General features: G+C 41.3%; 1 protein-coding gene across 8 annotated transcripts in view; it reads left to right on the top strand.

Moving 5' to 3' along the window:
• The window catches only part of FANK1 (fibronectin type III and ankyrin repeat domains 1), a 120,355-nt gene that overhangs the window by 70,121 nt on the left and 26,561 nt on the right, over positions 1 to 23,673 (top strand). For 7 of the 8 annotated variants that reach the window (XM_017858631.1, XM_017858626.1, XM_017858627.1 and 4 more), the window contains one exon: positions 19,530 to 19,707. In XM_017858631.1, coding sequence (XP_017714120.1) covers positions 19,530 to 19,707 — 178 coding nt within the window. Of the gene's footprint in view, positions 1 to 7,561; positions 7,600 to 19,529; positions 19,708 to 23,673 lie in introns of those variants that run through there. The other variant, XM_017858628.1, reaches the window with a different exon arrangement.

Below are 23,673 nucleotides of genomic sequence, written 5' to 3'. Positions count from 1 at the left end.
GCCACCGCACCTGGCTTATTTTTTTTTTTAAGTATATATTTTTAAAAATTTCCAGGCTGGTGGGTGCGGTGGCTCATGCCTGTAATCTCAGCACTTTGGGGAGGCCGAGGCCGGTGGATCACTTGAGGTCAAGAGTTCGAGACCAGCCTGGCCAACATGGTGAAACCCCATCTCTACTAGAAATACAAAAATTAGCTGGGCGTGGTGGTGCGTGCCTGTAATCCCAGCTACTCTGGAGGCTGAGGCACGAGAATCGCTTGAACCTGGGAGGTGGAGGTTGCAGTGAGCCGAGATCATGCCACTGCACTCTAATCTGGGCAACAAAGTGAAAAAAAAAAAAAAAAAAAAAAAGAAATGGCCAATATCTGAATACATATTTTGGCTTCTGTTTTGAAACAACAGAGCATGCATTCTTGAACCCATCTGACTGCATGGCATTTTTTACATTCCTTGTTCATCAAGGTTACTCCTAAATGCCTCACACATGCCAGTTTTTATTTGTAGGGTTATTTTGTAATTTGAATTTTGAGAGGGATACATATTTACATACTGTAGTAAGACAGGGTGAAGCAGAACAAAAGTTGGTGGTTTAAAGATAATTTCAAGTGCAAGTCCCCTAAACAGTTTTAGGAAATTAATGAAAGAGTTGAAGGGGGTGTTAAGTGTGAAGAAAGTGGGAGCTTGAGGAAGGAGGTTAGAAAGGGAAGAAGAGGGAAGCAATACCTGATCGGAAGATGAAGGAGATTTATTTGTATTCAAGCTGAGAGTAAAAGTGTACCTTTGTAGCTAGCACAAAGAAAGGGAAGTAAAATTATTTTCAAACTTTTTTTCTGTAGGAGGAGAATTTTTGGAAGGACAACTATTGATATAGTAGCTGCCTTTGCATTTTCTTTGCAGAATAGGTTTAGTTACTGTTTGCAGTAAGGGTCTGTACATGAATCTTGGCCATTAAGACATGCTTGGAGCCAAGAAACAGATGAATGTGGAAACAGCCCCACAGTAGAAACAGGGGATTTGTTATGTAGGATGTTATTCTGATAAATGCAAAGAAGAACGACCATTATTTATAATTAATATCTGATTTATGATCCTGGTTATTTTCATACTGGCTGCAAAAATACAATTTATGTTTCTGTGTATACCCTGGTAGCCTATTTAGAATGAGTATGTTTGGGAAGATTTAGAGCACAAAATTTGTCTTTATAAGGTAAGTTCATCCAACCCGTCTATGTATTATTTTTATTGTAAACCATTGTAGAAAGCTGTTAGAGAAACAGGGACATGGTGGTTGATATGGTTTGGCTCTGTGTCCCCACCCACATCTCATCTTGAGTTGTAATCTCATAATCCCCACGTGTCATGGGAAGGACCCAGTAGGAGGTAATTGAATTGTGTGGACACTTCCCCCGGGCTGTTCTTGCGATAGTGAGTGAGTTCTCATGTGATCTGATGGTTTTATAAGGGCCTTTTCCCCACTTCACTCAGCACTTCTCCTTCCTGCTGCCTTGTGAGGAAGGACTTGTTTCCTTCCCCTCTGCCGTGATTGTAAGTTTTCTGAGGCCTCCCCAGCCATGTGGAATTGTGAGTCAATTAAACCTCTTTCCTTTATAAATTACCCAGTCTTGGGTTTATCCTTCAGCAGCATGAGAATGGGCTAATGCAGTTGTAGATTATAAAGAAACCCCATTTTGAAGAGCAACAGTATGTGGCAGATACTATGACTTGATGTATAAACAGAAAATTACATTTTCCTTAAAAATTACAACCCTTAAGGTGTTGTCTAGCTTATCTATCAGGTATGTCAGTCGTGAGGATTAGATTTTTCTCCAGAGGGCTTAATATTAGTCGAACTACCATATTAAGATGATTGGATTCATTTTCAGGTTTGGATTTGCATGGGGCAGCACGTCACTGGTGACTTATGTGGAAGAAAGAATCCTTTTTCTTGCTATTATGTTCTTCATTGTCCTCTCTGGGCTGCTTCCTTGAGATATGAGCTCGGATGTCCCTCAGCACCTCAGTTATTTTCCTTTAGAGCCATCATCACAATTATGATAACTTTTTTTAGGGAGGCAGGTAGTGTCTTTGTTTAATGTCCGTTTCTCCTGCAAGACTGCAGACTCAGTGAGGGCAGAAAGTGTCTTGTGCTCCCTGTTCCTAATAGGTCTACCACATAGTAACATTCAAAAAATTATTGTGAACAAAGGAACAGAGGATGAATAAAAAAGGATATTGGCAGGCCAGGGGATGGAGAAGGAAAACAGCAGTGAGGGCAATTTGGGAATGATCCCTGATATAGTCATATTTACCCTTTAATACCACCTTATGTGCTAAAAAAAATAAAAATAAAAAGTAGGGTTTAAAAGAATTTTGTGTCAGTATGTGTCATTCCGTTTTAGTTGTGTGAGTAAGAGAGGCTCGTGAGAATATAATTGATTTCTGTAACTAGCTGGGTTGAGAACTTTTATCAGACTCAGACAGCAGCCTGACAAACCTGAGTTGAAAGACAGTGTCACGTCCTATGGGTGACACACGTGAACTAGGAGATGGGTTCATGTAATGATGGGAACTCACATGACAGAAATACTGGAAACCTCTGTTTGCATATTTGAAGTTAGTTGCTATCTAATTTTTACACCTACTGGTCAATAATAGGCAGTGTAAATGTGGGTAAGCACCAAAGGCCATAGAATAAAATGTGCTACATATTATGTGTTAAGTCACTGCTTATCTGTCATGGTTAAATTAATTGCAACATATTTTAAGGAATGATAAAACAGAATCTTATGGATATTTGAATAATATCAGATCAGCTCAGATCAAATAATTATTGATAGCACTAGGGTAGAGAGTGAATGAACCTCAGCTCACTCTCCTCCAAGAGCTTCGTCTCTGCAGTTGGCCTCTGTATCTGTGGGTCTGCTCTGCACATTTAACCAAGGGTTAAAAATATTTGCGGGGAAAAAACCCTAAAAAATAACAATACAACAACAAAGAAAACACAAAAATACAGTATAACAACTACTTCAGCTACTTATATAGCATTTACATTGTATTGTGTATTATAAAAGTAATCTAGAGATGATATAAGGTATATGGGAAGATGCATGTAGGTTATATGCAAATATTGTGTCATTTTATATAAGGAACCTGAGCATCCTTGAATTTTAGTGTCCTTGGGGGTCCTGGAACCAATCCCGAGGGGCAACTATAGTTGCATTGAAACTATATTGGGATATAGAAAATATTAAAGATGCATAGGTCTCAGGATTCCTGAATTTGAAGCTGAACCACCTTTATATAACATTTTAAGATAATTTTGCAGTGTAGCTTACCTGGATACCTATTTAGTTGGGAGAAGGGTAAGACAAAAATAAGGATAGAAATATATCCATGTATGCAGTACTTTGTTCTTTTATTAAATAATTCAGACATAAAATATGTAAAACAATACATGCTTAAGAAACAAAATATTGCTGACAAAATTATTTTTCTTTCATACTATGTTTATCTTCCTCTGTGATATAGTTTTGATCAAATATTATGTAGATTGTATCATTCTCTCTCTCTTTTTTTTTTTTTTTTGAGATGGAGTCTTGCTCTGTCACCCAGGCTGGAGTTCAGTGGTGCAATCTCTGCTCACTGCAACCTCTACCTCCTGGGCTCAAGTGATTCTCCTGCCTCAGTCTCCTAAGTAGCTCAGACCACAAGTGTGAGCCACCATGGCCTACCTAATTTTTGTATTTTTAGTGCAGATGGGGTTTCAGTGTGTTGACCAGGCTGGTCTCGAACTCCTGACCTCAAGTGATCCACCTATCTAGGCCTCCCAAAGTGCTGGAATCACAGCATGAACCACTGCACCTGACCTATATTGTATCATTCTCTACATAAAGTTTTACAGCTTTCTTTTGTGATTCAACCTTCCCCTTGATTTATTCACGTGGGTATATTTAGCCCCAATTCATTTTAACTTTAGTCTTAACTGCTATATAGTATGCTAGTTTGATTATTCATAATTTGCCCAATCTTTTCATGCTGGCCATTACAGTAGTTTTCCATTTCTCTTAAACGTAAAGTTGCCATGAACATTCTTACACATGTAAAGCACCATACTTAGGAGTGGAATTGCTGGATGATAGAGAATGCACGACCTGAACTTAGCCTTGCCAACTTGTTTTCCAAGGAGATTTCCCAATTTATACTCTACTGGCAGTTTGAGAGTGTTCCACTCTTCCTCTTCACTGCTATTGGCAGATTTTAGATTTAATAAACTTGATGACCAGCATTTTGAGAGGCTGAGGCAGGAGGATCACCTGAGGTCGGGAGTTCAAGACCAGCCTTGACCAACATGCAGAAACCCCATCTCTATTAAAAATTCAAAATTAGCCGGGTGTGGTGGTGCATGCCTGTAATCCCAGCTACTCGGGAGGCTGAGGCAGGAGAATTGCTTGAACCCGGGAGGCAGAGGTTGTGGTGAGCCAAGATTGTGCCACTGCATTCCAGCCTGGGCAACAAAGAGTGAAACTCTGTCTCAAAATAAATAAATAAATAAAATAAATAAACAAACTTGATGATCCAAAATGTTATTGTAATTGCATCGTTTTGTTTATCAGTGAGGTTGAGTAGGTTTCACTGGCACTCCTCTTCTCCTGAATTACTTGGTTATATCCTTCGGTAGTACGTTTTTCTTAAGAGTGAATATAAGCTGATCGTATGCATTTGAATACTTTGCTATTGTTAAAGTATCCTACCATTTCTCACTATGAATATATTTTAGACTTCAGTGACATACTGTGTCTAAAGAATATATATAGCAATTTGGCTTTTCTTATCTGATTGTAAAAGACTTTGTCATTTTACAGACTCATTGTGCATTTGCATAGAAAATCTCAGGAGCGCCATACCAGGCACAGCCTGTAGGGGGAGGAGCACAGAGTTTGGAGTTAAAGATCTGGGTTGAAGTCCTTGCTTTCCACTTATCAATTCTGTAGCTTTGAACAAGCTGCTGTACCTCTCTGAGCTTTGATCTCCTCCTCTCTGTCCTTATCTGTAAATTGAGAACACCCCATCATCGTGAGGTTGAATCCATTGTTGATCAAGTGTCCTGTATGATATTTTGCTTACAGCAAGCTTGCAGTAAATTGAAGTTGTTGGAATTAAGTAAAGGAAATATCTTGGAAGCACATTTCCTTCTTTGCCTACTACCTGTTACCTGTATAGAACGCCAAGCAGGGCTTCCATGTAGTTAGAAGTGTGAAATAGGTGTGAGCATTGTGACTTTCAAAGGCATTACCACTACCTTATGTTTGTGAAGTCCTTTATACATTTCAAATCACTTCAATCTTTTGTCACATTATTTTTTTCTTTGCAGTAAATCTGAGAGGGAGGCAGGACAGGTATCCTTATTTATCCCCCACTTTTCCTGATGAGGAATCTCCATGGTAGAGCCAGGAGAGGAAGCAGTGTTTCCCGATTACTACCCTAGGGAGTTTTGGCTTTTGTTGTTTTTGCTGTTTGAACTGATTTTTGCCCTAGAAGAACTTATTAGCAAAGTAGAGGAAAGCAACTTTTGGGCAGTTTGCACTTACATTACTTACTTTTAAAGGATAAGGAATGTTTGGGGATAAAAACATAAGAAAATTGAAGTATATTGAAATGTCTGCATGAGATGATGTATTCTTTGTCTGCAGGCTCTGCCAGACTTGCCTCTATCCTGAGACCTCACTTAAGGCACCTCATTCCTGGATTAGAATGTATGTAAACTGTATGCATTTTGAACACGTCTTCCTGTAGGCTCCCTCCGCACCTGCCTCCCCCATGTATCTGGTTTGTATTTGTTTGGTGTCGAATGTTCCCTGCTCCTCACTTTGCCCTTCCCTCTTGGTCATCTTGGTTACACCTGTGCCCTCAGGACACGGGAGGTGTCCCACAAGTGTGCTGAATGAATGGGTATAAGTCAACTTTTTCCTTGGAAATAAATGTCAAGCAGGATATCTGCTTGACACCAAAATGGTCAATAAATTGAGCCAGAGTGTAATTGAAATGTCTCATGCTTTGAAGCATCCACATTGACTTATTCTTGGTTTATTTTTATCAGACTTGTTGCTATCATATATGTATAAGCTCAGCAAGGAAGAGTCTAGGCTAGTAGTTCGTCTTAGCTGAATCTTTTTTCCATTAAGAATAAAAATGCTCAGTTACATTTTGTTTTTTCCACTTTATTCAGTACTATACCAGCTTAAAATAATACCAAAAAATCAGCCATAATGCTATTTTGTCTTTCGGTTTTCTAAATTCTTTCAGTTCTTCTGTCTGTGTGCATCTGTACATTTTACGCCATTATAATCATAACATCTGTGTAAGTTCATGTCTTTTCCTTACTATATCATCTTCCATGCTTTTAATCAGTAAATATTCTTCTATCTAAATAATGTACCAAAGTGTATCTAACAAATTCCATGTTCTTGGACATTTAGATTAGTTTGTATTGCTGTGAATGGTGTTCAAGTGTTTCTGGTTTTTATTTTATGCTGTGATTTATGTATGTGTGTATGTAGTTAAACACAGGGCAGTAGTAGATAGCACATAGAAAGTTAAGGGCATGCCACTGGAGTTGGGTTCCCTGGGTTCGAATCCTGACTCTGCTGCTTATTACATGACCTCCCTGGCAAATGATGGGACCTCTGCGTGTCTCCAGTCTTACAGGTAAAAGATAGGAAAGTTCTAGCACTTTATAAGGTTGTTGTGAAGATTAAATAATATATATAAAGAGTTTTAGAACACTCATACAAAGTAAAGTCTTATCAAAACTTAGCTATTAAATAATTCAGGTTTGGGCAGGGATGGTGGATGGACTCCTCGGTAAAATAGGATTGGCCATAATTGTGCTGCTGATTGAAGCTGGGTAGCAGACACAAGAGGATTTGCTATACTATTCATTCTACTTTTCATGGTGAGATTTTTATTTTTTATTTTATTTTTTTTTTGAGACAGTGTCTCATTCTATAGCCCAGCCTGGGATGCAGCAGTACAATCACAGCTCACTGCAGCCTCGACCTCCTGGGCTCAACTGATCCTCCTGCTTCAGCTTCCCAAGTAGCTGGGACTACAGGCATGTGCCACTATGCACAGACAGAAACTTTTTTTCATAATAAAAATAAAAGCACATACAATACAAAAACATTTTAGCTTTTACATTTATTTTTTGATTTCTGAATTTATTTTTTGGATGTGTTTCTAGAAGCGAGACCACCAAGTAGGAGATCTTATAATCATTTTTGAATACAGCCAAATTGTTTTTTAAAGAATTGTGTAATATACAGTGTAATCCTCAATCTCAAACTGTTTTATCACAGTCTTAAACAACACTGAATATTATTACCATTACATATTTTTCCTCTAATTTTACAGGTAAAATGGTACCTTATAGTTATTTTAATTTCTCCTTTGTTTTCTTTCTAAGACAGGGTCTTGCTCTTTCGCTCAGGCTGGAGTGCAGTGGCGTGATTATGGGGTCTCTCTATGTTGCCTAGGCTGGTCTCCAACTCCTGGCCTCAAGTGATCCTCCCACCTTGGCCTCCAAAAGTGTTGGGATTACAGGTATTGGTCGGCCACTGCACCTGACTTAGAATGTATTTGTGATTAATGATTGCTGTAAATATCTGATCAAGCTGTGAGAAACTGCTTTGAGGTGATAGCCGCTACTGTTCTCATATAGCATCCCCTTCAGTGTGCAGTCATCTTCACTGCGGACCATGTGCCACCGGAGGCTAGACCACAGATGCCCCTTGCTAGTGAAATTTGACTTCAGTAAATTTTCACATAAGTTTGGAAGAGGAGGGAAACTACAATTCTGCCTTAAGGTGTTCTATTTTTATATAACGAATCTATTTATATTTGCTTTTTTTCTTTATCATTTCCAACTTTTCATGATACTGATCACAATTGCTCATTCCAATACAGTGTGTGATCACCACTTCTCTCTGTAGCTTTTGAGATACGGTCAACTGTTGATCATAAGGATGCTGAATAATCTGATTTTTTTTGGTTTTACTAATTTGTTTTTTGAGTCTCCTCTTGGCACATTTCTGGTGCATTTCTTTTACTATTACAATCCTTTTTAAAAAAATGTAGGATGCTAAGGCCTAATACTGTATAGTGGTTTACATAAACTTTATAGTTTTCTACGTTCAAACCTATAATTTGTGAGTGATAGCTTTTTATTCTGATTTCTGATGTACTTGAGCCATGTTTTATGCCATCTTCTGAGTAACCAGAGGGACTGAGTGGCGACAGTGTATGAAACCCTTTATTGTTCTATATTCCTATTTATTGCTTGACAAATGGCACCAGAGGCATAAAATTGTTTTATTTGTCAGATTTGCATAAGAACTTTCTTACAAAAGGCTTTTGTGGTAAGTAACACATTCATAAATTCTCATAATCGTCCTTTTGAGGTACTTCTTATAGTTCTACTGTTGTTCTTCTTCCTTTTTCATTACTTGGGAAACTTTTAAGATAAGAAATATTTGTCATGATGGAAAGATCCTACTAATTATTTAAAAGAACCATCCAAAATTGAACATAAGGTCTCCTTTTTCTTTCGTTTTTTAGAAAACAAAATCTTTAGAAAATTTTTTAGAAAACAAAATCTTTCAAAATCTTTAGAAAAGTTAAAATTAAAGCCTGACTTTGTGATGAAATTATGTGGTTGGTTAAATTTGGATGCTGGTTATCAGACTTAAAAAAAAAAAAGTACCTTTTGAAAGATCTGAGACTTACTTATGACAGGAAAAAATAGAGTTTGAAAACTTTTGTATACAAAGTGTAGCATGTAAGTTGTGTCTATGAATGTGTCTCTGTGGATGTGTTGTATCTGTTATATAAAACTTGAATAGAGTCTATAAAAACAGTTCTCAAGAGTGTTTCCACTGATAACAGATAAATACAGATAGGGATATAAACATCATGGTTAAATAAATAGCAAAAAGGATCAGCTTTTGAATTTCTCAAAATGTTGATTTTCATCACCTTAGGAAAGATGTGTTACTTGTTATACATCCAGCACGTTAAGTCCTAGTGTCAAGTGAGTCAGGACTATAGTCATAGATATATTTACCACTCCTTGCAACTTTAGCTATATTATAAAACTTGGAGATGATAACATTTACAAATAGACTTGTTCATGTATTAGTAGTAAATTCAGAGTGGTTTTCCACCGTGATGCGTGCTTTCTGCCCTAAGTATATACAGTCTTTTCAGATTTATCTGTGAGCTATCTGGCTAATTGTTTTAGTAGTAAATTCAGAGTAGTTTTCCACCGTGATGCGTGCTTTCTGCCCTAAGTATATACAGTCTTTTCAGATTTATCTGTGAGCTATCTGGCTAATTGTTTATCTGTGAGCTATCTGGCTAATTGTTTATCTGTGAGCTATCTGGCTAATTGTTTATCTGTGAGCTATCTGGCTAATTGTTTATCTGTGAGCTATCTGGCTAATTGTTTATCTGTGAGCTATCTGGCTAATTGTTTATCTGTGAGCTATCTGGCTAATTGTTTATCTGTGAGCTATCTGGCTAATTGTTTATCTGTGAGCTATCTGGCTAATTGTTTATCTGTGAGCTATCTGGCTAATTGTTTATCTGTGAGCTATCTGGCTAATTGTTTATCTGTGAGCTATCTGGCTAATTGTTTATCTGTGAGCTATCTGGCTAATTGTTTATCTGTGAGCTATCTGGCTAATTGTTTATCTGTGAGCTATCTGGCTAATTGTTTATCTGTGAGCTATCTGGCTAATTGTTTATCTGTGAGCTATCTGGCTAATTGTTTATCTGTGAGCTATCTGGCTAATTGTTTATCTGTGAGCTATCTGGCTAATTGTTTATCTGTGAGCTATCTGGCTAATTGTTTATCTGTGAGCTATCTGGCTAATTGTTTATCTGTGAGCTATCTGGCTAATTGTTTATCTGTGAGCTATCTGGCTAATTGTTTATCTGTGAGCTATCTGGCTAATTGTTTATCTGTGAGCTATCTGGCTAATTGTTTATCTGTGAGCTATCTGGCTAATTGTTTATCTGTGAGCTATCTGGCTAATTGTTTATCTGTGAGCTATCTGGCTAATTGTTTATCTGTGAGCTATCTGGCTAATTGTTTATCTGTGAGCTATCTGGCTAATTGTTTATCTGTGAGCTATCTGGCTAATTGTTTATCTGTGAGCTATCTGGCTAATTGTTTATCTGTGAGCTATCTGGCTAATTGTTTATCTGTGAGCTATCTGGCTAATTGTTTATCTGTGAGCTATCTGGCTAATTGTTTATCTGTGAGCTATCTGGCTAATTGTTTATCTGTGAGCTATCTGGCTAATTGTTTATCTGTGAGCTATCTGGCTAATTGTTTATCTGTGAGCTATCTGGCTAATTGTTTATCTGTGAGCTATCTGGCTAATTGTTTATCTGTGAGCTATCTGGCTAATTGTTTATCTGTGAGCTATCTGGCTAATTGTTTATCTGTGAGCTATCTGGCTAATTGTTTATCTGTGAGCTATCTGGCTAATTGTTTATCTGTGAGCTATCTGGCTAATTGTTTATCTGTGAGCTATCTGGCTAATTGTTTATCTGTGAGCTATCTGGCTAATTGTTTATCTGTGAGCTATCTGGCTAATTGTTTATCTGTGAGCTATCTGGCTAATTGTTTATCTGTGAGCTATCTGGCTAATTGTTTATCTGTGAGCTATCTGGCTAATTGTTTATCTGTGAGCTATCTGGCTAATTGTTTATCTGTGAGCTATCTGGCTAATTGTTTATCTGTGAGCTATCTGGCTAATTGTTTATCTGTGAGCTATCTGGCTAATTGTTTATCTGTGAGCTATCTGGCTAATTGTTTATCTGTGAGCTATCTGGCTAATTGTTTTGCCCACATTCTATAGCCTTTCCCTCCTGTTGATGCAACTCTTCGAGATTTCATGCTGAGCCTAATGCAGCGTTGGACTGGCTTCCTACCTGTGCCCATAGTGTCTGCAAGTAAACATCAGCCAAACTCTCTGCCTTCTTGGTTTCCACTGCTGGTTGCTGTGGGCTTTTTACACCATCTTTCCTTTCATGGACTGGGCTCCTGAAGGTCAGCAGCCTCCCTGACCTCGGTGCTAGAATAAGCTGCCTTGTCTTCTTCCGCTTGCACACAACATCTCTATATTTTATTCAAACAATTACCTGATTTGCATTGTCTCACTTTTTCTTACAGAGTTTTCTTGATCATTTAAAAATTTCCTTGGGGTTCAAGCCAGTTCATGAGCTAGACCTGATTTAAAATGAATAAGGAAATCTGGAGAGCGAACTAATAGTTGATTTTTCACTCTGGTCTACATTTTATATCTCTACTCTTAAGAGGCGGTATGCTACAGGGCTAAAAGTAAGGGACTCCTGAGCCAGATTATCTTCATTTTGATCCTGGTTCTACCAGTTATTTCTGTGTGACCTTGGGCAAGTTATGTAACCTCTCTGTGCCTCAGATTGTTTATAAGGGAGATAATAAAAGTCCTTACAGCATGTAGAGTTGGTGAAGTTAAATGTGGTGAAAGTTAAATGAGTAAATAAAGCATCCATACTAGTACATGACCCAAATTAAGTGTCATGTAAGTGTTGCTGCGTTGCAGTTCTCCTCTCAGCAGCTGGGCTTGTGACCTGCCACTTCCGTCGGCTCTTACCAAGGCTCAGTACTGCCCCGGGTCTCTGCTCCATTGTCGTACTAATGTTTGCACTCTGCTGGTGACCTGTAAATGTACACATTTTAGGATCCTAAAACACGTGTATTAGCAGATGATGACAAAAACACCAGAATTTTTATCAAAGAGAAAATAGAAAGTATATGGGTATAATATTGTAAGGATGTAAGGATTAGAATACACCTGTCAAATTACTGTAGGTTGGCTAAGAAACAAAGCAAAACAAATTGGGTCCCATCCACTAATTTTGGCATCCTAAAATAACTAGCTCTTACCTGATGAGCTCATTCATTCATGACCTGACCATCCAGGTCCTATCTGGCAATAATAATTTTTTGCAAAAAGCAACTCTTGCCTAAGTGGAGAGTTGCATCTTGATGAGTTTTGTATGAAAGTAAGGAAGATGGAGGAACATCATCAATGGGCTCTACACTAACCATTGGCATTTCTGTGTGAGCAACGTGTTGCACAGTTGTGTGACTTGGCAGCAGCTGGTCCATTGCTGACGTGTATGTGTTCACTGAGGCTTCACTCACACCTAAGGCTTCCTTGGAGAGACCATGCTGCCATTACATTTGGATCACTACCCGCCCCCAACACACACACAAACATGAACCAACTTTCCAAGCACCACACCCACCTTTTCTGGGCTCTGTACCAGATCTGGAGGGGGGTGATGGCTAGCAATGAGGGTTTTGGCTCCATCATTAGTAGCAGCTGGAGAGTGGGCCACCTGTGGCTGGTGCCGTGCTCACTAATGGAGATCTCTCATTATATACCTAGATCAGTGATCGGTAAAGAGCAGGCCATAAGAAACTCTTGGATCTCTGGGAATGTTATCTTTTTACTCCTCACACAGCTTCATGGTGAACTGCATTGAAATTTGACATTAATTTAGATATGCTTGCCTTTTCTGATCTCTAGTAGGATTCTAGGCTGAATGTCTTTGGAACTGAAATGCTTGTTGGCTTCTGGTTATTTTGGGGGTAATCCATAACAGTCTACCATTCCTGGTGTTTGGTTTTAGTGGGCTGGGAAAACATGAGTTGTTCAACACTGATGTCATGATACAAGGATGTGAAGATGTGAGTCATCATGACATCCATCATCCAGAATTGCTGGGATTCAGTGAGATGACTCACAGTAAGAGGTCAGTGTCTGGTTCAGTAGTTCCTTCTTCCACATGTATCCCTCAGCATCTAGAACCCTGAAATTGGTTTCTCTGAGAAAACCAAGCGGCCCGAAAGGGTAATATATATTGTTGATTTTTATAGTTTTCAAAACCTAATATTTTAAACATATCAAAATTATTTCAAATGGTAATGTACTCAATGTACCATTTGGTTTAAGATGTTAACATTTTGCCATATGTGTCCTAAAGTCTTTTCATGAAGAAATAAAACCTTACAAATATACTGGCAAGACCCTCCTCCTGCCCATCATGCCCGCATCCCTTCCCTTATGCTGTTGAGGTGGCGTGTGTTCTTCCCATCAGCTTTTTCATTCTACTACATATCTGTGCATTCATAAACAACATGTAGTGTTTTTTGTGTGTTATACTCATGTAGTGTGTCCTTTTGCAACCCATGTTTTCCACCCATTCATTTTGAATTGATCTATGTTGATGCAGGTGTATAAAAAACTCATACAGCTAATTTCTTTTAGTTGTTAGGATTTTACTGTAGGAAATATGCCATCATTTATTTAGATACTTTTTAACTTAATTATCAGGAAACACTTTGTGGTATTTTTAACTCAGTTTCAGAGAACATATTCAAACCTGGGTTTATCTGATTTCATCAAGCTCTCTATAAACATTTGGAAAAAAAAGTTGGGAAAATGAGCTTGCAGGATGCCTCCTAGTATATCTCTGGGATCTTCGTGTAAGTGAAATTGTTGGCTGTGTGCCCCACTGGCCTGGGGTGGGCAAGACCAGGGCAGCCTGGTCTTTCTCAGCGGGACTGCACTGCAGGAGGACCCCTGGGTCTTCAGAGGGTGGCTGGTCAGCTACTTGGGACATTGGTTCAAGAGATCCTTTCTTTTTAAATGAGCAATGCCGTAAATCTGTGATATATTTGAGACTGAAGAAGCATTGAGTAAAGTGTAGCAGGGGAGACAAAACTAACATAGAAAAATTGCATGCTAAACAGCTTGGTATACACTCTACTGTACCCCTTGTTACTTTTGACAAAAATGGAATATTCTGTTTTTCTTTGCCCCTTGATTTCTTACCCAATAATACTTAGTGGAGGTCCTTTCAAAGCACCTAGTATAGAACAAATTCATTTTTCGCAGGGTGTATAATGTTCCACTTTATGGACATAGAATAACTTATTTGTCCATTCCCTTATAAATAGGTCATCTTTTTTTGTTGTTGTTTTGCTGTAAACTGCTGAAAACTATGGTAATGTCCTTATGTATGTGTCTCTGTATCCATTTTAACTTTTTTAATTTTTATTTTAGTTTCGGGGGTATGTGTGAAGGTTTGTCACACAGATAAACATGCATCACAGGAGTCTGTTGTACATAGTATTACATCACCCAGGTATTAAGCTCAATATCCAATAGTTTCCTTTTCTGCTCCTCTCACCCTCCCCCTTCAAGGAGACCCCAGTGTCTGTTGTTTCCTTCTTTGTGTTCCTAAGTTGTTCTCATTTAGCCTCCTCTTAGAGAACATGCGGTATTTGATTTTCTGTTCCTGCATTAGTTTGCTAAAGATGATAGCCTCCAGAACCGTCCATGCGCAAGACATGATCTCATTCTTTTTTATGGCTGCATAATATTTCATGGTGTATATGTACCACATTTTTTTATCCAGTCTGTCATCAATGGGCATTTAGGTTGATTCCATGTCTTTGCTATTGTGAATAGTCCTGCAGTGAACGTTCATGTGCATGTGTGTTTATGGTAGAATGCTTTATATTCCTCTGGGTATATACCCAGTAATGGGATTGCTGGGTCAAATGGTAGTTCTGCTTTTAGCTCTTTGTGGCATTGCCATACTGCTTTTCACAATGGTTGAACACATTTATCCCACCAACAGTGTGTAAGGGTTCCCTTTGTGACCTCGCCAGCATCTGAGTTTTTTTGACTTTTTGATGATAGCCATTCTGACTGGCGTGAGATGGAATCTCTTTGGTTTTGATTTGCGTTTCTCAAATGATCAGTGATATTGATCTTTTTTTTCATGTGCTTGTTGGCCACATGTATGTCTTCTTTTGAGAAGTGTCTGTTTATGTCCTTTGCTCAATTTTTAATGAGGTTATTTTTCTCTTGTAAATGTGTTTAAGTTCTTTATAGATGCTGGGTATTCGACCTTTGTCAGATACATAGTTTGCACACATTTTCTCCCATTCCGTGCCTTTTAAGTGGGATGTTTACCCTGTTGACATTCAAGGTTAGTATTGATATGTGTGGATTTGATCCTGCCATTGTGCTGTTTGGTCCTATCATTGATCCTGTCATTAGCTGCTGCTGTCATTGATCCTGTCACTAGCTGGTTATTATGTTGGCTTGTTTGTGTGGTTGCTTTACAGTGACACTGGTCTGTGTGTTTAAGTGGATTTTTGTATTAGCTGGTGGCAGTCTTTCCTTTCTATATTTACTATTCCTTCCAAGATCTCTTATAAGGCAGGTCTAGTGATGAAGTTCCTCAACATTTGCTTATCTGAGAAGGATCTTGTTTCTTCTTAGGAAGCTTAGTTTAACAGGATATGAAATTATTGGTTGAAGATTTAAAAAAAAAAACAATGTTGAAAATAGGCCTCTAATCTCTTCTGGCTTGTAGGGTTTCAGCTGAGAGGTCCACTATTAGCCTAATGAGGATCCCTTTGTAGGTAACCTGCCCTTTCTCTCTAGCTGCCTTTAACATTCTTTCATTTCAACCTTGGAAAACCTGACAATTATCTGTCTTGAAGATGATCTTCTTGTGTAGAATCTTGCAGGAGTTCCCCGTATTTCCTGAATTTGACTGTTGGCCCCTCTAACAAGGTTAGGGAAGTTTTCATGGATGATATCTTGGAATTTGTTTTCCAAGTTGTTTGCTTTCTTCTTCTCCCTTTCAGGGATGCCAGTGATTTGTAGATTTGGCCTCTTTACATAATCCCATTCTTCTCAGAGGTTTTATTCATTCCTTTTTTTAAAATTTTTTTTCATTTTTGCCTGACCTATTTCAGAGAACCAGTCTTCAAATTCTGAGATTCTTTCCTCAGTTAGGTTTATTCTGCTGTTAATACTTGTGATTGCATTGTAAAATTCTTTTCTGTTTTTGAGACAGTCTCACTCTGTCACCCAGGCCTGGAGTGCAGTGGCGTAATCTTGGCTCACTGCAACCTCCGCCTCTCGGGTTCAAGCAATTCTTCTGCCTCAGCCTCCCGAGTAGCTGGGACTACAGGTGCCTGCCACCATACCCAGCTAATTTTTGTATTTTTAGTAGAGATGGGGTTTCACCATGTTGACCAGGCTGGCCTCGAGCTCCTGACCTCAGGCAATCCACCTGCCTCAGCCTCCCAAAGTGCTGGGATTACAGGAGTGAGCTACTGCAACCGATTGTAAAATTTTTATATTATTCGGCTCTGTCAGACCCATTAGTTTTTTTTATGCTGACTGTTCTATCCTTCAGCTTCTGTATCATTTTCTTGTGATTCTTCTTTACCTTAGATTGAGTTTCACCATCCTTCTGAATCTCAGTGATCTTTGTTCCTATCCATATTCTGAATTCTATTTCCTTTATTCCAGCCAGTTCTGCCTGGTTAAGAACTCTTGTTGGAGAACTGGTGTGGCCATTTGGAGGACATGTGACACTCTGGTCATCTGAATGTTACCAGAGTTCTTGCTGGTTCTTTCTCATCTCTGCGTGTGGGTGTTCCTTTAATGTAGATTGAGTACAGTCAGCAGACTTCTTTTCTGGATGTTTTCACTGGGCTGATGCTTTGTGTAGGGTCTTTATTTGAAGCTTACTTGTCTCTGGTTTCAGAGGGGGGTATGTTAATGAGGTATTTTTGGTGTTGAAGCTTTAGGGTGTGATCCAGTAGGTGGCACTTAGGTGTACTGGTCAGTTGCTAGACTCTTGCTTGGTTGTGTGACTCCCCTGTTTCCTCACAGTTTCCGCTGTGTTCCCTTTCAGTGCTCTGAAACTGTGCGTTCCTCTCCCACTTGAGTGCTGGCTCTCCTTGGCACTCCTGGAATGCCCACTGCAGTTCTGGGGTGATCTCAGTGTTTATGTTCCTTCCCCAGCTTAGAGGCAGCACAGGAAGAGATCTTAGCAGGGGTTGTGGCCAAGGGTCATTTGCTTGACTCCTGGGGGCTCCACCCCAGAGAGATGTGGGTCAGCAATCACTCAGTGCAGTCAGCCCAAGGTGGAGGGTTTGTGCTGTGTGCCCAAGCCAGGGGTTCCCTGTCTGCTGTTGAGCCATGCGGGGGAGAGGGGGTGTGGGACCTGTGGGAGACGGACTGGCTGCCTCTCCTGGGGTTGACTGTAGCTTGTTGGAGGTGTAGATAAGGCACTCTTAGAGTCTTTGTTCCTTTGTTAGTTTGAGGGTGGCAAGGGCAGTTCCACTGCTGAGGTAGTGGGAGAGAGGCTTTCAGTTGCCCCTGGAGGCTCTGTTCAGGGAGTTGCTGAGTTGGTACTGGCTCCATAGCTCTGGCAGTGGTGGCTGGAGGCCCAGGCCTGGAGGACCTGTCCGGTGAGGAGATATGGGAACAGGCACCCATGGAACAGTCTGGCCACTTTTCCATATGGCTGCTGTGGTATGCTTGGGGCCTGCTCCAGTCCCTAGTCACCTCAGATTTTCCAGAACCTGGGGGTGTCACCAGTGAAGGCTAAGAAACAGCAAAGATGGCAGTCTGTCCCTCCCTCTGGGAGCTTCGTCCCAGGGAGGTATGGACCTGGTGTCGGGCCAAAGGTACCTGTAGGAAGTGGCTGGAGACCCTGGTTGGGAGGTCCCAGCTGGTGAGGAGGAACGGGTGTGGGACCCACTTAAAGCAGTCTGGCCACGTTTCGGTAGAGCAGTTGTGCTGTGCTAGGGGTCCGCTTCAGTCCCCGATCACCTCGGATACTATGAGGCCCAAAGGCTGGAACGACTAGGGCAACCTGAACAGCAAAGATGGTGGCCCACCTCTCCCCCTGGGAGTGCCATCCCGGGGAAATTCAATGTCCATCTGTCAGATGGACAGCTTGGGCAGGGGGTGGCTGGAGGCCCCAGTTGGGAGGTTCTGCCCATGGAGGGAACAGGATAGGTACCTGCTTAAAGCAGCCGTCTGGCCACGTTTCGGTAGAGCAGCTATGCTGTACTGGGGGATCCCTTCTGCCCTGTGTTGGCTCAGACTCTCCAAAGCCTGAAGACTGGAATGGCTAAGGTGCCCAAACAGCAAAGCTGGTGGCCTGTCCCTCTCCCTGGGAGCTCCTTCTGAGGGAGGTGCAATGCCACTACTGGAAGCTGGCTGAAATTCCAAGCCAGTGGGGTCTCATCTCATGAGGTGCATTGGAAGTGGGGCCTGCGGGCTGTTGCTGCACAGCCCCCTGGATTCATCGTCTTTCCTAAGGGTATGTGCGGGAGTCTCACCTCTCACTTTGCCAGAGCTATGGCTACTTTTGCTCGAAAGCCTGAGTAGCTAAGGCTCCAGGGTCTCCACGCATGCCTGAGCGGCTGCTCTGCCAAGACTCCCTGCAGCTCTGTCAGACTGAAGACTGAAGGCCCTTGTAGAGAGAGGTTTGCATGGAGATCTCCTAACCTGAGGTTTGCAAAGATCCATGGGAGAAGTGCGGTTTCTGGGTCGCCCATTCAGTCACTGCTTCCCTGGGCAGGATCCCGTGGCTCCGTGTTGCCCCCTGGTGGGCCATCGTCCTGTCTTGCTTTGCTTTGTTCTCTGTGGGTCAAGTTGTTTCCTTGATTAGTCCCAGTGGGAGTACCTGGCTGTTTCAGTTGAAGGTGTTGTATTCACTTGCTCCTTCTGTTCCTCTCCATGAGAGCCAGCTACACCAGCTGCTTCTAGTCAGCCATCTTGGCCACTCACTCTTGTGTGTATTTATGCTCTGATTTCTGCAGAAGGGTGGGATGGTGGGACAGAGGGATATGTGTATTTTTAATTTTAATAGATGCTTCCGTATTGCCCTCTAAAAAGGCCGTAATTCGTATTTCCCTACAACCAGCACATGAGAATATCCTCTCCCTATCTTGTGACTTCTGAAAGTTATGAAATTTTTCAGTTTCTGACTGGATATAAAGTTATACCCCATTGTTACCAATTTCTGTGAGCATTAGGGGATATGAGCATCTTTCCAGATATTACCTTGGCAATTTGTTTTTGCTCTTTTGTGTGCTGCTCATCTTTTGCTAGGTTTGTTACTAACCTTGGGCCCTTATTCTTGGTTAGTTTCTGAGGACTGTTTATACAGCATAGAGTCAACCCTTTGTCATCTATGTTCCAGATATTTGAATCAGATAGAGCATTCGTCTCTTGGCTTTGTTAGCCAGTCACTGAAGGATTAATAGAAGCAAACTGTGTTCCAGCAGGTCAAGTACAACCTCATTCATTTGATATGTTAAGCATCCCTTTGGAAGGGTCAGTGGGTGGCATGATATTGATGGGCATGGTACAATACATGCTTGTTGAAGACCGTGGTAGCTCACACATCGGCTGAATTTTGTATCTAGCTTTTCAGGGGTTCTTTAAGCAACAGGGAGGTATGCTCATATGTGTGCCTTATGCTCAGAAAAATAGCTCGATCACCAAGCAGCTGTAATCCACTCGACTGGTCTCTCTTCCTTATGGAAACTGGGTCCTGAAATTCGGTATCATTTCTTTTTTTAGAAATCATGCCAGCCTCAAAGCCTCATCCACCTGTCGTGGGCAAAGTGACTCATCACAGCATTGAATTATACTGGGATCTGGAAAAGAAAGCCAAACGCCAAGGACCTCAGGAGCAGTGGTTCAGGTTCTCGATTGAAGAAGAAGACCCCAAAATGCAATCTTACGGTGTCATTTATGCGTAGGTGCAGTGTTGAATTGCCTGCCACTTTGCCTTGACTTCCTGATTAGCTGGAATGATTTCTGTTGTCTTTAAAAAGCCACTGTTTGTTTCAAATTAAAGAATGAGTCAGCATCATTTTATTCATGCTTTTTTATGAATTAAAATTTTGGAAAATAGGCATTAGCAGGAACTTTGAAATTAAACCTCTGTACCTTTGAGAGCTTCTTTGACTTCTGAAATATTTTAATGATACGTATTTAAAATCCAGAATGCAGAGACACACTCAAACGATAGCTTGATGAAATTCGGTGAGCTTCCCATCAGGCTGTTGTGTTCACTGACGTAGGATGGCCCCGCATGGTCTGCCCCGGCCAACTTCTCTGATCTCATGTCATACCATTGTCCCCTTGTCAATTCTCTTATACTACGCTGGCTGCCTCTCAGCCTTGACAGGCCAAGCCGTTTCCCATCACAGGGTCTTGCTTGTTGCTGTTGCCTTGAATACATTTCCTTCTGTTTTTATACAGCTGGTTCCTTCACACCTTGCCAATCTCAGATGACACAACCCCACGTCCCCAGAAGGCCATCTGAAGTAGCCATCCTTCCACGCAGGCCTCCTGTAGCTCAGAACCTTGTTTTGTATGCCACATAGCATTTAGCTCCGTTGGGTTTGTTTTACTCGTTTACTTGTTTGCTGAGTTTGTTTACCTTGTTACTTGTTTACTTCTTTTACTTGTTCCTTTCCTGCCTCCCCACCCAGTATTAAACTTGGCGAGAGACAAATAAGACTCCTGCCTGCTTAACGCTCTAGCCGGTTCCTTGACAGCCGGTTCCTTGACAGTGCTGGCTGTTATATAGCAGGCCCTCCAAATGCTTCTTGCATGAACAAATACCACCAGGAGTAATCAAGAAGTCATTTTTGGCCAGGCATGGTGGCTCATGCCTGTAATCTCAGCACTGTGGGAGGCTGAAGTGAGCAGATCCCTTGAACCTGGATGTTCAAGACCAGCCTAGGCAACATAGCGAAATCCCATCTCTACAAAAAATCCAAAAGTTAGCCAGGTGTGGTGGCTTATGCCTGTAGTCCCAACTATTTGGGAGGCTGAGGTGGGAGGATCACTTGAGCCTGGGAGGTGGAGGCTGCAGTGAGCCACAATTGTGCCACTGCACTCCAGCCTGGGTGACAGAGTGAGACTCTGTCTCAAAAAATGTTGTGTTTTTCTTCTCAGTCTTCATATCATCTCTGACTTACTTCTCCCCCTTGATAGATTTACCACTTGAAAACTGCAAAATGACTATTTTGTGATTCAGGAATACCAAAAATGAGATACAAATACGGTTTTTAGGTAAACTTTTAATTTTGAAATAATTATAGATTCATACCCAGCTGTAAGAAATAATACAGGTTGACTGTACCTTTTCCCATTTCCCTATGGTAACATCTTTGAATGCGATGGTGCAGCATCACAGTCAGGATACTGGCTTTGATGTTGCCAAGATACAGAACAGGCCCGTCACTTTCCTGGCCTTTTCTCAAGTTTGCATTGTGATAAAAATGCTGACATAAAGAGATAGATATGTTTGTGTGTATGTGCATATAAAATATATAAAAATATGTAATCTGTATATGAAGGCTCCAACTTCAACTGTTACCTGAGTGATAATGTATCTGATATTTGAGAAATTTCTCTGTGCCTTAAAAAAAATTGGAAATGTAGGTAACCATGTAAAAGTAGTTCTGTTCTAACTAGTCAAATATTGTTTTAATCATGTCGTTTTACTCATTGAAAGTATGCTTCTTCTATCTAAAAGCATGAATTGTAAGAAGCATTTCTCTGGAGAAAGAAAAAGACATCTTTCTTTACCCCATCACCTTAGCACCACAGGCTGTGCTTGGGCAGGTGAGTGGGGCCATACTGAATCGTTCTTTCTTCCTTGGCTGTTCCTTTCCTGGGTGGCCAGGTAGGCAGCCTCAGCTAGAGAAACCACAGCTGCGTGTGCTGGCTTCCAGCCTGAGGTGTGTGTCTGTGTTGTCTGCATTCTTCCCAGAGACCTGGTTGCTGTCAGGCTGGAGAACGCACTCACGTTCCAAAGACAACCTGGCGTTGTGGGTCTGGCAGTGACATCTGTGGTCCCCGCTCTAAGGACAGTGGGAAAATGCCTGCATTTCTCGCGGAATTATAGAGTACAAATCTTGACGCTAGGTGGCAGAATTAGGCTGTATTAATCTTGACCTCTTTTGCTTCCTTATTTCTTTCTCTACATGGCATTAAAACTAGCAAATGCTTTGCTTGTAAAAAGTGATTATCTAGAATACCTGATATTTGGATTGTGGATTTAAGAACTTCCTCTTGATTTGTCAGTTTCTGTTCCCATCAGTCATCAGTTTATCTGGAATCAATGACATTGTCTTTGACTTGGGCTTTCCTCCATGGCTTCTCATAGCCAGTCAGTTACTAAGTTCTCCATTTGTAGAATTGCTTCTGTGCTTTCCCTCATTAGCTGGGGTTTTCCCCTGCAGGATGTAAGCTCCATTTCCCTCTAGCTCATTTGTGGATCCGCAGCTCCTACACCTGCCCAGTGTATTTTCTCATGGAAGGAGTTGACTTTATTCCTTTTTTAAATTTTTCCCTCATCGTTCTATCTTGCCGGGCTAATTTCCATTTTAATCTTTCTTTTGTCAGATTATCTTTGGTGGGTCTCCATTGCTTGAAGGATAAAGGCCAAATTCCTTAGACTAACAATTAATGCCTTTCGCAGCTTCCCCACATCTGCCTTTCTTGTTGCCTCTTATTTCTCAGCACAAACCCTCCAATCAGATTTCCTACTGTCCTTTGAATATGCCTTGATGTTTTCTGCATGTGTGTTCAGTTTTTTTTCCACTGTTTGGACAGATTTTCCCCTCACCCTATTCTTTCTTCTGCCCTGGTCAGATTTTACCTCCACTGAGAAGTTCTCCTTACTACCCTATATTGTCTGTGCTCTAAATTCCTGTGGTCACTGCTGCCCGTGCCATGCATTAAATTTATTCCATCAGCGTGTATTATTGAGTGTCTGCCATGTGTCAGACACTGCTCTGGATGCTGGGGATATGGCACTGGGAAAAAATTCCTCCCTCGTGATGAGGAAGGCAAACAGTAAATAAGATACATAAGTAAAAATAGGTAGTCAGCAGGCAATATATACTAAGGGGCTGCAGCATAGGAAAAATTGAGGGCCTGGGGTAGAGGTGGGGAAGTCTTCACTAAGAAGGTAACTTCTGAGTAGATCTGAAGCAAGGATACCTGGAGCCTTGCAACTATCGGGGGGAAGAACCTTACAGACAGAGCAAAGGGCAGGTGAGAAAGCCTGGTGGTGCAAGTGTACCCGGCGGGTCCCAGGAGCATTGAGGAGCAGCGGGAACAAGCAGGAAGGTAATGGGGGTGAGGGCAGCTGGGTCGTGAGAGGTCACTGCCTGGGCCTCGAAAGTTATTGGGAGAACTCTGGCTTACTCTGAGAGAGGCGCGGAAAGCCACTGGAGATTGTGAAGCTGAGAAGAGGCGTGATCTGGCTTGTGTTTTACAAGGATCCCTTTGGCTGCTGAGTTGGGAACAGGCCGTAGGTAGGCCAGGCAGCAAGCAGCAGGGAGGACTGACGGGGAAACTTTTGAAACAGTTTAGGTGGGAGACAGCACAACGGTGGAAAGTGGGACGATGCAGGATATGCTTTAAAGATGGATTTAAGAACTTGCTGGTGGACTGGATGTGGGATGTGAGAGAGATCCTGGTCAAGGGATATGTGACTGCCAGCACAGGCCAAGTGATGCTGCCTGAAGCATAAGTGTCACAGTCTCAGTGGCTTATGGCAGCAGCAATTCCCTCCCATACACCATGCCCACCGTGGCTGGGCCAGGGCTCCGTCCTGCATTGTCCTCCTACTGCAGCCCAGGCCAATGCGGCAGCCTCTGCCTGAACATTGTCAGTCACTGTGGCAGGGGGGAGAGCA

The sequence above is a fragment of the Rhinopithecus bieti genome, unplaced genomic scaffold (genome assembly GCF_001698545.2).
Source record: "Rhinopithecus bieti isolate Rb0 unplaced genomic scaffold, ASM169854v2 scaffold_42745, whole genome shotgun sequence".
Classification (NCBI taxonomy): Eukaryota; Metazoa; Chordata; class Mammalia; order Primates; family Cercopithecidae; genus Rhinopithecus; species Rhinopithecus bieti.
The sequence above is the reverse complement of the archived record's forward strand: the minus strand, read 5'-3'. Positions and strand labels throughout refer to the sequence as shown.